The 15714-nt window shown below is 46.4% G+C and overlaps 1 protein-coding gene across 1 annotated transcript in view; it reads right to left on the bottom strand.

The window, feature by feature from the left end:
* grin2da (glutamate receptor, ionotropic, N-methyl D-aspartate 2D, a) overlaps nucleotides 1-15714 on the bottom strand; it is a 102819-nt gene that overhangs the window by 19855 nt on the left and 67250 nt on the right. The window contains exons 10-14 of the mRNA XM_076754852.1: nucleotides 9640-9765; nucleotides 7874-7986; nucleotides 5274-5390; nucleotides 4542-4702; nucleotides 390-459 (exon numbers count right to left, since the gene is read on the bottom strand). Of these exons, the coding sequence (XP_076610967.1) occupies nucleotides 390-459; nucleotides 4542-4702; nucleotides 5274-5390; nucleotides 7874-7986; nucleotides 9640-9765 (587 nt within the window). The remainder of the gene's footprint in view (nucleotides 1-389; nucleotides 460-4541; nucleotides 4703-5273; nucleotides 5391-7873; nucleotides 7987-9639; nucleotides 9766-15714) is intronic.

Consider the following 15714-nt stretch of genomic DNA (forward strand, 5'->3'; position numbering starts at 1 on the left):
GGAGGAATTAATATAGATCCACATCAGTTGTAATAATTACTGCAGCAGTGGCTGTTGTACGAGGCTGCTGGGAGCTCGGGCCTCCCACAGACCTTATTACAAATGATCACGGGTAGGATTTTCATTCTCGCTGTGGGAGCCGTATCAAATCCAAACTTATAAATAAATCAACACCAGTGCTGTCCAAAAATGACAATATTAACTAGATACAGGCCGTGAGGGACACATGTAAATGCATGGGATGTGTTTGATTTATTTAATGCAGCTGTAGAAGCGCTCGTTTGGCATGTCCGCTGTGCTTCTGTTCCACACGACCAGGCTGGGCGCTACGACACTACGTACGAGCGCGGCGCCGTGCAGAGCTGCCAAACGACAGACCGATTTCTTACCTTGCAGCCCTCGTCCTTTCTGGCCATATAGTTCAGCACTGCAGCGTCGTAAATGAAGGCATCCAGTTTCCTGCAGGGTAGGAAGGAAGGAAGGAGGAAAATTACAACAAAGGAATGGAAATCACTGACCTGGAGCTAAGTGACAACAGAGGAAGTGCGAGCAGTGTACAAAATGACAGAGATGATGGATAAAGCGGCGCTGAGACAATGACGGCCTAAAAGCAGAAGTGAAAGCACCGGAGCTTCTTTCGCGACACCATTTTCAACAGTCGCACAGAGAGCTATTCATCACGGAGGAGGCGGAGATGTCAGCTCTCCCCCTACAACAGCCTCCATAGACCAGACTACAGCAGGCCAGGTTGTGATGCGAGTAAGATGTGATTCTCACTTCGGCTAAGCTGGAAGAATTCCTCCTCTCGTAGACTTCTGAGAGCTCTGCACCTCCGTCACTTAATGTTTCTCATAGGCGAAGAATAAAAAATCAGGTAATGGACCAGAAATACTGTGAATATTCCTCTCATGTCAAATCAGCCTCTATGAATATGTTTCCTCAGGGATGGAACAAAGGAGGAAACCTCTTGCATGACTCCAGGAGGGTTAGCAATACAGCTGCTCAGTGTTAGCATAGCATAAAAGACAGAGCAGCCAAGCCGATCTGTTTTCACACATTTCAAAGCAGATGCGTTATAGTCAGCGGTGAACCACACATTTCTCTTCAAATGACTTCAAATGGATGCAAACCCTGTATAGGACAGAGTATTTGTACAGTTTGGAATGCAAAGTCTTCCACAGTTATGATGTACATCAGACAAGAATCGATTTAGACCACATTAACTTTTAAAACAATAAGACAACATGCTAACATTACGATGATAAAGGCCTCTAAATGATGATACTCAATCATCGCCCTGTTTCACTTGCTCATTACCGCAAAGTTGGAGATATCATAAAACTCTTTCTACAACTCGGAGGCTGAGATTAAAGGACTTATCTTACCATCTGCACACTGCGACACGAGGCATTCGGCTTGTTTGCTCAAGTCGACTGTTGCAGCACTCTTTGTGAAAAGAAGTGCTCGAACAACTAATCTGTCATCAAAACATCATCCCAGCGCAACTTTAGTAAAGAAGTGGAGCTTAAGTCACGTCTCATATGTGAGGATTTGATTCATATTTTTGGGTTTCAGAGTGCTGAAGGTTTGACTTTGCTCTGGGAAACAGCGACGGACATTCTTCACTATTTTCTGACGTTTTATAGATGAGACCATTAACTAAGTAATTGAAAAGTAGTGAATAGATTAAACTTCGATGGAAAAAACATAATGAGCTGCATCCGTTAAAGTCCCTGCAGAGAAGGCAGGCTGAGAAAAGTGGGTGTGCACCAAAAGTGAGCTGGAACACTTGATCATAACGTAACAGATTGGATGTAAAAGCTCAGCTCACACGGGTGATGAATATGTGAGGATCTGATGAAGGATCTGTAACTACACCTGCTCTTCCACTTCACACTCATTCATATTCACACTCGGGAGCGCTGCACTGTACAACCAAAGAGAGGAGGGGGGGAGCACGGCGGCGCTTTGAGGATGGAAGGTTGAAAAGAGGTGAAGAGGAGGTTAGATGGTGCAGGAGGGGAGGAGGTGGGCGACAGGAAAAGGAGAGAAAAGGAGGGTTAGAGATAATGGCTGGAGGGAGGAGGTGCAAGGCAGAAGAAAGGAGCTGAGAGGAGCTAAGAGCAAGGAGCTAATGAGGGAGGAGGAAGGAGGCCAGAGAGGAGACAGAGAAAGGATCAGGGGGAGAAAGAGGGAGTAAGGAGAGGAGGAGGAACGAGGAGAGAGAGATGGAGAGGAGGTGTTTGGTGGAATCTTCACACCGCTTCGCTGTGACGGCGCAAACTAATGTTTCCTCCATCAATGAGGTCGGACGGAGAGTTAGAGGGAAAGACGTCGACAGACAGCGACGAGGGAGACGCAGAGAGGCTGACGTGATGGGAGGGGAACAAGAGGGACGGCAGAAGAAATGCATCATGGGAGTTTTAATAACACGGTACGTCAAATGTGCTAAAGACTGTGGTCACTGTTTGTCTGCGTGTGTGTGTGTGTGTGTGTGTGTGTTTGACTGTCCCATTAAACATCTGAACCCTCATCTGCATCGACTAACATCACTCCACCTTCTCCCCCTCCTCCTCCCCCTCCTCCTCCTCCTCCTCCTCCAAACTCGATGAGCAAGTGTATTTTTTATGGCAAGTGCTTTGTGTGCTCTGTGGCCCCACAGGCGGATAATAACCCCCGCCCGCCCTCCACCCCCACCCGGAAGACAAGAGGCGCCTGAGTGGCAGGCGGTGCTGAGATGGCGGGATTTCTCCCCCCCCGCACTGCGGCCGCTGCGAGCATGTATTATTGAAAGTACTTCTTTTTTCCCTCCTCTTCCCTCGCCTCGTTTACTGGCTGTGATCCTAATGGGGCTGCACAGGTTACAACAGTTAGCCGTGGCTCCGGAGGCAAGGCAGATCAATGCGCTCGCAGCTTCACAGAGACAAGAGGGTCCCGTAATTGAAACGAGGTGCGGATGACAACGTCGCCTCCAGTGCAAAATGAAAAAAATACATAAAAAGCCGAGGAGAGAGGGAGGGTGGCGCTGCTGGAGCCGCTGTCAGATGTGTGCAGCTCCGACCGGTGAATTACAGGAGAAAGGTGGAGTTTTTTCAAACTGGAGTGGATGACAGTAGAAGTTTGGTAACAAGGTTTCTGTGGATTCAGCCTGCAGCCACTGCCCGACTGCTTTCACTTCATCAGACGTTCAGAGCGTTCCAGACGTTTGTTGAGTGAGCTGTATCCTCCATCGGCGGCTCGATGCCAGTGTGTGTGTGTGTGTGTGTGTGTGTGTGTGTGTGTGTGTGTGTGTGTGTGTGTGTGTGTGTGTGTGTGGGGTATTATCCAGGAAGAAATCTGGAAACGTTTCATGATAGGAGAAAGGTGATCACTCAGAGTAACTGGGATTGATTTGCAGTAGCTGCTCTGTCTGAGGCAACAAGTGGAGCCAGACTGTGCCAGGAAACCGTCCCCCCAGGAAGGATCTCCATTTGCTGTCTCCCTCCTATTCTCGCAGTCTTTCCTTTACTTTGTCAAATGTATATATGTGTGTACGGTATAATGATCCCAGAGGGCCTTCGCCTCGAGCATATACTGCACAGACAAAGTATTTTTATACTTTGAGTGTTGATGGAAGTCAGCCGGAGTAAACGGACGCTTCAGACGTGATGACACGTTGCAGGTCCCACTCTGGATCTACAGGTCTGACCTTTACGCAGTTTCTCTTTGTTTAACCTGATTTTGAGCCATGGTTCCACCCACGTGTTGCAAAATATACAATTTCACACAAAACTCAGACTTATTTTCAGTGTTTTTTTAAGCTTTCATAATTGGCTTTTTTACACTTTAAGTCACGCATCACTCTGTCTGTAGGTGCATGTGAGTGTCTTTGTTCTCAGGCGACTCTTGAAAGCCCTGCACTCCCACACAGGTGTTTACGATTGTGGCTGATTAACCCTCAGCTCAGGGTGGTGTCGGGCGGAGACATGTGAGCTAATGAAAGAGCTGAACTCATGAGGGCTCGTGGTACAATCTGACTGAAATTAGCTTCCCATTCACGTCCATGCTGAGCGGTGAGACACGTTAGATTACTCCCGACCTTCAGTTCAACCTGACTGAACTTTGACCCATGAGATCAGGAGGTTCTCCGATGTCCAGCAGGTTTGACAGAGGGTGGAGCTGACGTCTCGTCCAGGAAATGCTGTTTGTTTATATTCTTATTTTGTAAATGCTAAGTGAGTGTGAGCTTACTGACTGCAGAATGTTAACATGAACAAATCTGTGGCTGCCTGTTGTTAGCATGTAGCCACGTTAGCTCCCGCAGTTCAAGTTAGAAACAACATCCACATGATCTGCTGCCACACCAGGATCCTGAATGAGGAGCAGGCCCACACCTGGTCTAATCAGGGGGATTAAGTCACAACACCTGTAATGTTCTACACCTGATAAAAGTAGAAATATTTACAGAACTGTGATGTAGATGGATTTATTGAAGCCTTCTCTCCTTTTCCTTTTCTTATCATTAAACCCCTGTTCCCTCCTCCACCTCCTCCGCTCCTTACCCAGTCTTGAGGTTGTCGATGGCCTCCTCCACGCCCTTCTGGTTGTTGCGGATCATGTACTGGTGCATGTTGGGATAGTTGGAGCGAATGTTCTCCTCCGTGCTGCCGTTTGGCACTGTGCCGAATCTCAGCGGCGGGTACTGCTCCGTCGGGTGCTGGAACTACACGAGAAGAAGAGGTGGGCGGAGATTAAAGCGACAGGAGGGAGTTAAAGAGAGGCAGACGAAAAGGAGGAAGAGGAGCTGCCGCGGGATGAACCGCTGCAAAGATTCAAAGCGTTCACTTTCAAAGAGCGGCCTCTCCGCTGCAGCTTTCTGAAGAGCTGAGGGGGGAGGCTGATAAAACAGACGAGGGTTTAAGGTGTCACAGCAGCAGGATACAGTTTTGTGGGTTCTGCTGAAGCTGCACTGACACATAAAAAGAAGCAGCAGTGAGAGGGAACATTTCCAAGGACTGCATGCGATATTTTACTGGAGCTATTCTGAAGTTGCCCACTTCTTCTGGAGAAAACGGAGGAACTGAAGCACCTTTGTAGGATGCTGTTAATTTGTTCTCTCTCATCTGCTCCAGTTGACTGTGAACAAAAGCCTCTCATCTCACATTACCTAAACTTACACGTCACCGTAAAGAGCTGTTTGGCTAACTTTCCTGCTCATCCATTCACCTATCAGTCCATCTGGCCATCCACCTGTTGGTGCACGCATCGATCAGTCCCCACCCCCCACACTGTACCTTCTTATCCGACAGCCCTGACACGGTGTCGATGTACTCCTCCTGGATCATGAAGGCAGCCAGGTTGGCAGTGTAGGAGGCCAGGAAGATGACAGCGAAGAAGGCCCACACCAGCACCTGAAGGAGCAGCGTGGAGGAGTCACATTAATGACGGCTGATTCTGACAGCCGGGGAAGCATTTTGAGATTCCAGGGACACTCTTTTCACTTGTCGGCAATTCATTGCTAAACGGTCGATGCTCCATCTTGCCTGGAGGGTGGAGTCGTATTTGTCAGCATGACACCTCTGAATCCCAAAATGTCACTGCAACCTTGGTAATCTGTCCTTTTCTTACTTGAACTTTATTCATAATAATGTTAAAGTGACAAACTGTGGAGTGCTGAGGAGAAACGCTCTTTTTCTCTCCTGACATCATCACACCTCACCACATCTGTGGTTATGTACACACACGGATAAAGGAGAACAAAGTACATTTACTCAAGCTCTGTAGCACATAACTGAGGTATTTGTACTATGAGTATTTACGCTTTATACTGCTTCTACAATTCAGAGGGAAACAAGGTACTTTTTACTCGACTACATCTGTCTGACAGCTCAGGTTTAATTGTGCAGTTTGAGATGAGCGACATCGTTTATATGCTAAATATGCCTGCAGTGGGTTAGCTTAGCTTAGCACAAAGACTGAAAAACATGGGGAAACAGCCAGCGTGGTTTTGTCCACAGTCACCAAATCAACCTAAATCTCACTATTAAACATGTTCAATGTTTTTTTGTTCCAGTTATGCTGGAGGTTATGAGCTGGAAGCAGTGACTTCCTGGAGTCTCTGCTGGTTGTCTGACCACACATTGAGTTTTCTTTAGAAACAGGTCACAAAAATATGTTTTTACTTCTTAAAAAGGTCTTCATAAAACAGCTGGATGCTGTAGTTTCACATTTTTGGAGACTATTTTCAGCTGAGCCTACATTTTGAGAACAGGGCCTTCTCCTGTAATGGAACATCCTCCCATTGCCTCTTAAAAAACTACGAACAGTTTCCAATGCTGGGTTATTGTAACACATACAAAAAACCCTTTGAAAGGTGCTTTAAGGACTTGGCGTAAATACATTCAGCTCTTCAGAAGTGCTTCCTTCATTGCTGCACTGTTGACATTCAGCCAGGGAGCAAGTGAGAGATGTGGATTAGTCTTAGCACTAAATTTGCACTTGCAGTCGGTGATGAACGGGGCTATTTGCTTCCACAGTGCTCTGTGTTTATGCCAAAAGTTCATTTGCATAATTTTCTTAATGAATAAGATGAAAAATGTACCCTCATCGCTCTGGCAACTGAGGCACGCTTTTAAAAAGAAGCCATCTTGGCGAATGAGGATTCAGTGTTTTGCTCGGCGCTGCTTCAGCAGGAGGATCCGTCCTAACGAGAGGGGTGAAGGACGGACTGCTCGCTTACAACGGCTCCCTGGAGAGTTTCATGACCCTCGGGTCGATGTAAAACCTATTAAAACTTCAACGTATGATATCAATAATACATGGTTGTCAATTACCCACCCAGAGCATGCTGGGATGGAGAGTGATAGCCCGAATAGGCTTCAGAAAGTATGTAAAATGAACAATAAATGGAAGTCCTTCAGAGGATGAGCCTCCATTAGAGATTCCATTCATCTCGTAACATTTATTGTTGCTCACGTCGAGCTGTGGTTGCCTGATATGATTTTTTAGTGGGCAGGAAGCTGTTGTGAGAGGAAACCTCTTAAAGGCACAGTGGTCTCTTCCGTGTGGGCTACAGGACCATTAACCTCACTCTACCTGCGAGGTGACGTACAGCAGACCAACAGTTTAACCTAAGACTGAAACACCTGCAGAAAAAGAACTGAAGTCTCTCCTCTGACCCCCTTTCAGAAAGCCCATTGAGCTGCTAATGAGCTCTTGAGATGATTGGGGTTATTGTGAAAAGCACTCGGGCAGTCAGAAGAAAAAAGACACCTCGAGCTTTTAACCTCCTGTGGCTCTTTACTCCGCCGTGGAGGGGGCGAGCCTGCCACTGATTTTTCTGCTCGTGAGGGCAGAGAGTAGCAGCAGGTAGTAAACGGACCACCGCGGCGAAACGAGCGAACGAACGCTCTCAAACTGATTGCAGCGGCTCATAAAGCTCACAAGTTTCAGATTTTTTCTACAAAATGCAAATTAGGGATGCAGCAGTGCGTGGGGAAAATTACAGTCAAGATAAAGTTGAGCGGTATTGTGTTTAATTTTTCACCTGTCATTAAACTTCTTAGTCAATAAACCAATCAATCCACCTGTCAGTTAAATACTTCACTCACTGAACTACTAACGGCTCTAATGCTGCCCATTAAGCACTGATGTGGTGAGTTTTTGGTCAAAACTGGGCTGAATTAGACTTTTTATTGATTGGAAACATCGAGGTCGGCCAAAGCAGCATTTTAATGGCTCTATTTTAATGTGAGGCAAAAGGAGTTGAACAGACATCTAAGACGACGAGACGGTGAGACTTTGGTTCCTTCTAGGTGTCACATGGTCATCCAACTACCAACTGCAACAATCAAGCAATCAGCCAATCAGCTCATCGGTCGGTCAGAGTGATCACCATGATCTTGCTGGTGGTTCCTCTGGGATTCTCCACTGGCACAGAGTTGTTGAAGACCAGCGCCCACAACAGCCAGACGGACTTCCCTATGGTGAACTTAGATCCCCCTGACTCTGAGAGAGAGAGAGAGAGAAAGAGTGTTACAGAGTGAAACGATAGGATTAAGAACACTTCACACACGTGCTGAGTGACAACAGGCAGGCAGATGACACGGCAGCGCAGACAAACGTATGTGGACGCCCAAGTTATAACAGCATGTGATTGGTGAATGTGTCTTTGTAAAACCACGAGCCTTCCAGTCTCCTGGTCCAGTCCACCAGGTGTTCAACCTGCTGCAAGGATTTGCTCCAAAAGCATGTGAACAGTGACGCCCGCAAACATTCGGCCAAACAGCTCGGACTGGTTCTGACGGCGGGTTGCAGGGACAAACTGTCCTACAGTGATCCAAGAACTGTCTGATGTTGAAAGTTCAAACAGGGGAGATTGAGTTAAAGACAGGGCAGAAGGAAGACTTACACAGAGTTATTAAAGATTAAACCTGGCACCTTGTGTTGAATCCAGAATCTGTGAAGCCTCAGAAGGACGAGAGACAAAATTGAGGAATCTAATTGGGATGCTCAAGATGAAAGGCGGAGGTATACATTTCCTCTGAAGGTATAGACGGGACGGCGGGCGATAGAGAATATGAGTTATCAACTTTTCGGCAGTGAAAGGTCAGTTTGACTGAATGTATCAGTGAAAATGTGGAGATGATAAAGGAACAGAAGGATATATTAAAGCCAATGGCAGACTTAATTTAGCTCTGCAGCAAAACGAAGCATAAAAACTTACAGAGCAAAAGAAAGATGAAAGGAAGGGCGAACAAGTTTCCCATTTACTGTCATTCTACAATTCAGCCCCAGAAGAGACAAAAATCTGAGACAGATACCTCAAAACCTGAACAAATTACAGCTTAAATGGGTAAAATGACCTCTGAAGGTATTTAATACTATGACAAACAGCGCTGAGGTGGTCACACGTTGAGGGGGCTGTGAACGACGGTCGGCTTCGTCGGTCATTATGTGTCAGAATAATACGGAAATATATCAAAACTGGGTTTATCTGAACAGCTTAATTTGACACATAACGTGACACATGTTACGACCTCTGCTGATACCTGGACAAGAGGAGAGGAGTGCTGCATGAGCTTCTTGATTAACGCTGCCAAGTGGACTTTTTGACCACTTAGAAGATTAGTAGAATAAGGAAAGCAGACACTGAGGAACGGACGAGATTAAGACAGAAGCAGATGTGTTTTAGCAGAGAAAAAGCTTGAACTGACAAGCAGCGATGAGTAAACACCTACCTGTCACTCCAGTTCAGTATAATTCCACTTGCGTCGACTTATTAGAAAGTAATGAATAACATCTCTGAATGATTATTTAACATGAACGCAGCATCGCTGAGGAGCAGCCAGCAAACACTTGGCATAAATGATGAACTGACAAGTTCTGTAAAACCGTCAAAATCAAGCACCACCCTGCCGTCAGTGTTTGTTTCATTAAAAATAAATAAGCCGGCTCGTGGGTGTGGAGTGATTGTTTTGACTCGTGTGCAGACAAAAAAAAAAGTGGGACGCTTTGCATAATTTGAGCAAACACCCTCCTCAAATCAGCCCCCCCTCGCTTACATAACTGACGAAGTGACAAGTTGGTAATAATGTCATGAAATGAGCAGTGGCGGCGGGTTGATTGGCGTGCCGGCGCTGGAGTGACTCCGTCTCTTACTCTTGGCGCTCTGCAGGCTGCGGTTGTATCCCACGGGGCTGAAGAACTCAAAGATGAAGACGGTGACAGCCACCACCGACAGGCACATCACAAACATCATCACCCACACCGCCGGGCTGTAGGGCTCTGCAACACACACACAAACACACACACATGCAAACATCAGATAAAGTTTCAGAAGTTTTCCTGTCATCTGTAAAGTCTCACTTTATCAAACGCCGGAGTGTCTGTCACGACTGGACTGTGGACAGAGACACCGTGTCCTGACGCTAAAAGCTGAAGAAACACGTCGCTCGCCGTTTGGGGGGTAAATAATCGTCTGGTCCACGGTTCCAAATCAAATCAGGCCCTTCTGATTGGCTCTGTTAACGTGTGTCAGCAGGACAGCAGGGGCTGCACTTCCTGTTTTGGTGCAGTGTTGACCACTCTGGACCTCCTGGTGGCGCTGTAAGGTTTCTAAGCAGTGCCACCTTAGCTAGCAGTGGATAGACTGAAATCAGCACCTGGTGGCTGCACCTGCCTGCTGATACTTTGCCAAACGTGTACCTTTTTTTGGTTTCAGAACTACACCTGACCCCCCCCCCCTCCACCAGGTCACATCCACCACAATGGAGGCGCTGCACACAAAAGCTGTTTTTCTGCGATAATGTGAATACGCCTCACTCTCACATAGCCGGCGGTGACCAGTGCCGCCTCCAGCGCTTTCAATGGAAGCACAATGGCGGGCGTGCTGCTGAGGTCGGCGGCTGCAGCGGCGGGGGGGGGCGATTCAAAAAACAGAACGTTGGCGTTGCCAAGTGGCAGCAACAGCAGCAACAATCTGAAAGCACCTTTACTGCCTGAATGTTAATTGGGCTGCATTTACATCGAGCTTTTCTCTTCGTTTGAGAGACCGAGCCGAGGAAATTTACTGCTTTTAGAGGCTCATAAACCAACTTTAAGAGGAGCTGAAAACTTTCTCCGTAACACTAAATATCTATGACTCATGAGCAACAATCAGAGTCAAAGTTCGGATAAAAACATCCCGAGTTATTAATAATTAGCACTTGAGCTCTCCAAATTCGGCTTCGCCTGTTTGGTCAGATTTAGCCTGCGATCATCAGCGAAGCACCTCACGACTGTCACCGCGTCTCAGTTTGTAAGAGCTTTGGCAGATGAGTCAAGAAGTTAAATTTCATGCATTAGTGTGAGGATGAACAAAGGCGATGACGCAGTGAAAGGAACACGCTTTGAGACAGACAGAGCTGAAGACAGACTCTCAGCTGTCGGATCAGATTAACGGAAACTACAAACCGTCTGTTTTCCTTCATATATTGTTTACTTGTCATGTTTTTTTGTTTTTTTTTTATTGAAGCTTCTTATGGTGACTCCCTGCTGTGAGATGAATTAAAGATGATTTTAAACGGCACAAACGTTTCCCATCTCGAACGAGGAAGACTATACATTAATGCATTCTGCATTATTTGGTCCTCAGAAACATGGAAATAATGACGCAAACCAAAATGTAATCGATGACAGTTTTGAGAGTTTCTCTCATCTGTAATTGGACACCTGAAACACCCCTGAGTGAAGACAGGAGGACATGGCGTCTCCTCGTCTCGCCCTCCTACAGAAACGGCTGCTCGTCTAACTTCTGGCTGAGGAAACGAGCAGATACTTGTGAGATTTGCTAAATTAGTGAGAGATTTTCTGAAAACAGCTGTAACGCTAATCAAACAGCGCCGAGCTGAGCTGCCGGCTCGCCTCATCAACACCTTTGCCTCGCAGTGTTGCGTCCAGGTAGAGATGCTCCATCAAACTCGGCTGTGTGCTTCCAAAGAGCGGCGAGTTTCCAAATATGAGGCTTTTAGCGAAGCCTCCCCCGCAGAGAGATGCACAGTGAGGGCGCAGGTGGAGACGCTCAGGGCTGAGCCATTAAACTTCCTGCCAGACAGGGTTAAAATGCTCTTAGGGCTCAGCTGTCGGAGTGTGTGCCACAAGGACTGAAGGTCCAATTCACATGCAGGTGTGTCGCAGCGGCCGAAGTCACATGTGCAGAAACACGAGCCATTTTATTGATTTTATTGTGCTTTCATGATGGATTCAGATTCTGGTGCACATGTAACACCATTTATGACTAAAGACACAGTGAAAACTAGACTGATGTCAACAGAAGCGCAGAGAGCCGACAGTGGAGGAGACTTCAGCTCCAGTACTGAACTAAATGTTCCTCTAACGCGCAGGTGAAGGACGCCTCAGCCTGCTGACGCCTGGCAGCAAAAATCTCCATTCTGTTGCTGTGATTTTCACAAACTGCTGATGGTTCTGTGCTCTCTGCGTTTTTCTGTGTCATCCTCAGAGAAAGAGACTGAAAACTGAAACTCTGAACGGACACTTTTCAGAGGCTCCTGCTTTGGTTTTCACGCCATCGGCCGTCGCAGCTCGTGAGCTTTCCACTTAAAGCCGTGCAGTAAGAAGAGCCACATCATTGGGCTTTTCAACTGGATTCTTACACATGATAAAAGAATAATGGTGAAATTAAAGCACTGAAGTGTGAATTTCCAGGTTATTGTGCTGTATGATCGAATGCAGTCTGACATGATTTAATTCAGCTTGGTGCGTTATACTGACAGGTTTGTTCAGCCGTGTTTAGATTATGTCGGTGCAGTATTTTACAGAGTTAAATCAACATGAACGTCGTCTTGTTTTGAACTGTATTTTGCACAAACATTTAATAAATCGATAATAAAACTGCACCAAGTGGTTCGATGTACGAGGCAAGTTTCTGTGGCCTGTTTTATTTTCACATCATGGAGTCAGAGGTTGAACCACGTCTTTAGTCCTGAAAGATCATTTAACGTGATTCTTCTTAATGTCGTGAGCTTTAGAGGCGCCTCGTTTTCTCATCTGTTCCTGCTCGCGTGTGTGTGAAACGCTGAGATTTGAGCGTAATGCCGAGCTTCTTTGTCTCATTGCATTTGTTGAGCGCAGCCTGAGGGAGGTGATTTAAAAGTGATTTAAAATATCTGATTGCGTTCTTTGGTCTGAAGTGTTTTTCTGAGCAAAGATTACAGCAGCTGAACGGCACAACGCGAAGCAGAGAGCAGCGGAAGCAGACCCGGACAGTCAGCGGCTCGGCGTGCACGCCACTCCTTTGTCCAAGGTCCTGTGTCTCTAATTGAATTGAATATTTTCACGGGAAGTTTTTTCACGGTGCCCTGAAGCTCTGGACACAACACTGATTTATTGAATTTGTCTGCTCATTTTTGATGGCGGTTCCATCAGAATTGGCTTGGCAGAGGAAGTGTGTCAATAATTACATGGTGCACTGCAAACACTGAAGGTTGCGTTTGATTTATTTTCTCTTACTCTGGCGGGTGAGGAGCGTGAGGCAGATGTGCGCTGTTTTCAGTGCTGTCAGCCTTGAGTTAAGATCTGAGGAGCTTTATTGTTTTATTTCACACTCTCTCTCAGCGAGTCTCTGCGTTTCCAGCAGCCATATATCCACTCTGGACGACCACAGTCTATTTTTATAGCCATGTTTAATCAGGGAAAGTCACGAGAAGACATATGCTCTTTGTCAATGATGCCCTCTTTAAAATTCACACTTGGGAGCTGCAGGTACGACCAGTCAGGCACCGGAGCAGGTGGGGTTAAGGTTGGGGTTAATGAGCTTCACGTGGCCTTCCTCAAGGGCGTTTCAGCAGCAGTCGCTGAGTAAAGTGACAGCTTTACTTTTTCACGCTGCTTGCCAACACGCTCCCAGCAGGTCGGGGGATTCAAACTGGTGACCTTCGTACTGGGAGCGCTGTCGAGAACCTCGCGGTGAAGCTGAACGCAGGCCGAGCTGATCCAGAACAGCGTGGGACGAGGACACAGCACGCGTGAAGAGTCGCTCGCTCCGTCACATTGACATAATGACGTGGTTATGAACCGTAATTACCGTGAGACATCCTCCAATTAAGACATTCGCATGGAAGCATTAATATTCAGTTTCCTCGTGGAACATGTGACGGCCCGGACATTTCCACACAGCCTCCTCCTCTTCTGTCATGATGCTAACACACATGCTAGCACACAGGGTTAGCAGGGCTTCCTTATGCAAATATCATTTTATTATCTAGTCTCATTCACACCTGGAAGACATGTGCACAGGAAACTGAAACTTGTGTTTGGTCACAACGCTTCACTGATGAAACAAATGTTGCCTTGAAAGCTGTTTGTCTGGCAGCTTTAACAGCACATCGTGTACAAAGACGTCTACCAACAGAACGACTCCTCTCTTGTTAAATGGCCCCACCGCTGTGGAGGAAGTCTGTCTGTATCGTACTGTAGGAAGCATTTCAAACAACAGCAGAGAGAGTGACGCATCTTACTGGTGGAAGATCTTTGGCTTGTGTTGGAAGGCGGCTGGACGGCCGTGCGAAGTACAAAATGTGGTGAAAACTGATAGAGTCATAGTTAGATTAATCAGTTTACACGGATAAAAAAGCCCTTCAACGATGTGACTACAATCCACAGATCCTACCTCAGTAACGCCTCCTGTGACCTGAAGAAGACGTGAGCATATGGTGTTTATTCGGGCGTCGCTTTCCTTGTAGCATTTCCTTAATTGTATTAAGAGTGAATTATTAGTATGCCTGCAAGCAAAGTGTCTGTCTTTCCACCAGAGTGGCTCCTCAGAACAAGCGAAATGCTGAGCACTTCTAACAACACACCTGTCAGGGGAAAAGCTCATGAAGTTACTGTCACTTAATCACAACTTGATAACCGTGTTAGTCACGCTGAGACAGACGCTTCACTTTCACCCATGAATACAGTTTTTAGTCCCAAACTGTGATCGCAGCAGCTGACAGTGAAACGTGTTTCCAAAAGGTGACAGAAATTTGACTCCTTTAACAACTTTTTCACTGGTCGCATCCTGATGAACCTCAGCGGCCATTTTGTTCCTGACTTGTCCGTCTGAATCTCGCAGTCTGAAGGCTTTACAGTTTAGGATAGAAAACATATGAGCAGTTTGGCAGCCAATGAGAGCGAAGCTGATGGCGATGGAGGAGCCGAGTCCGTCCGTCTGTCTGTTGTTCTGATTAGACTCCAGCTGAATCACACTGGTCCCTGTGAGATTAGAGGTCCCGCAGAATCACCTGCTGCCTGTTTGATCCTGATCTTACAAGGACAAATTTGTTTTTACAGTCGCAGCATTAGGAGAACCAACGCGCCTCTGGACGAAGACACGAGGGAGCGAGGAGGAAGAGGTCTAATCAAACAACACAAACACAGTGAAGGAGACGCGTGTTGGACGTGTCGTCTGGCTTATCGACATGTTCTCAGTGTCTGGAGGATTTCCAGTGTCTCCCACATCAGCTGAGCACTGATTCAAGCTGATGTGTTAAAATGTGGATAAGACCAAGTTAAAATCCGGAAATCAGGCTGGATTTGGAATTACGCCATATTGGATGAGCTTTGCAGTGCGAGGACATTTTATTTTAACGGCTGTGCTTTTGCTGCCAGGATGAGAGAAAATAGCTGTTTCCACCCAAATGTAGTGCAAATTCGAGCCAAATTTCAAGAAAATCAGAAAAGGAAAAATGCAAATTAATTTGTGTTTCCATCATTCTCGTTATGTGATAAAGAATTCAGATCATGAGCTGTGGAAATATTACAGCTGTGAACCGAGGAAATGAAGCTGTTATAGACGACAAAGAATAAAAGAGAGACAGAAAAGAACCAAAAAATGACGCAGAAAAAGAAAATCAGTCATCTCACGGGTCGTACATCCACACGTGTGCACGATCGACCGACACCAGTGATGGCGGGAACACAAAAAAAAAAAGCTCAAAAACCCAGAAACAATGAATGAATGTGCATAAAAACACGTCAGCTGTGAAAAAGTTATGTTCCAGAGCTGCGTTTCACACCGAGCAGCACTTTTTTCTTGCCTCTCTGCCTCAGACGTATTGACTGCTTACTGGTAAATATATTTATTTCTGCATTGACCGCAGCTGAATTCTTCAGAAGCTCTTGCTGAAGAAGAACTCACTGGTTTGGCCTGAGAGGTCCGCTGCTGCCTTTTGTGGAGACTTTTATCTCCGAATT

This window comes from Chaetodon auriga, chromosome 17, assembly GCF_051107435.1.
Source record: "Chaetodon auriga isolate fChaAug3 chromosome 17, fChaAug3.hap1, whole genome shotgun sequence".
Lineage (NCBI taxonomy): Eukaryota > Metazoa > Chordata > Actinopteri > Chaetodontiformes > Chaetodontidae > Chaetodon > Chaetodon auriga.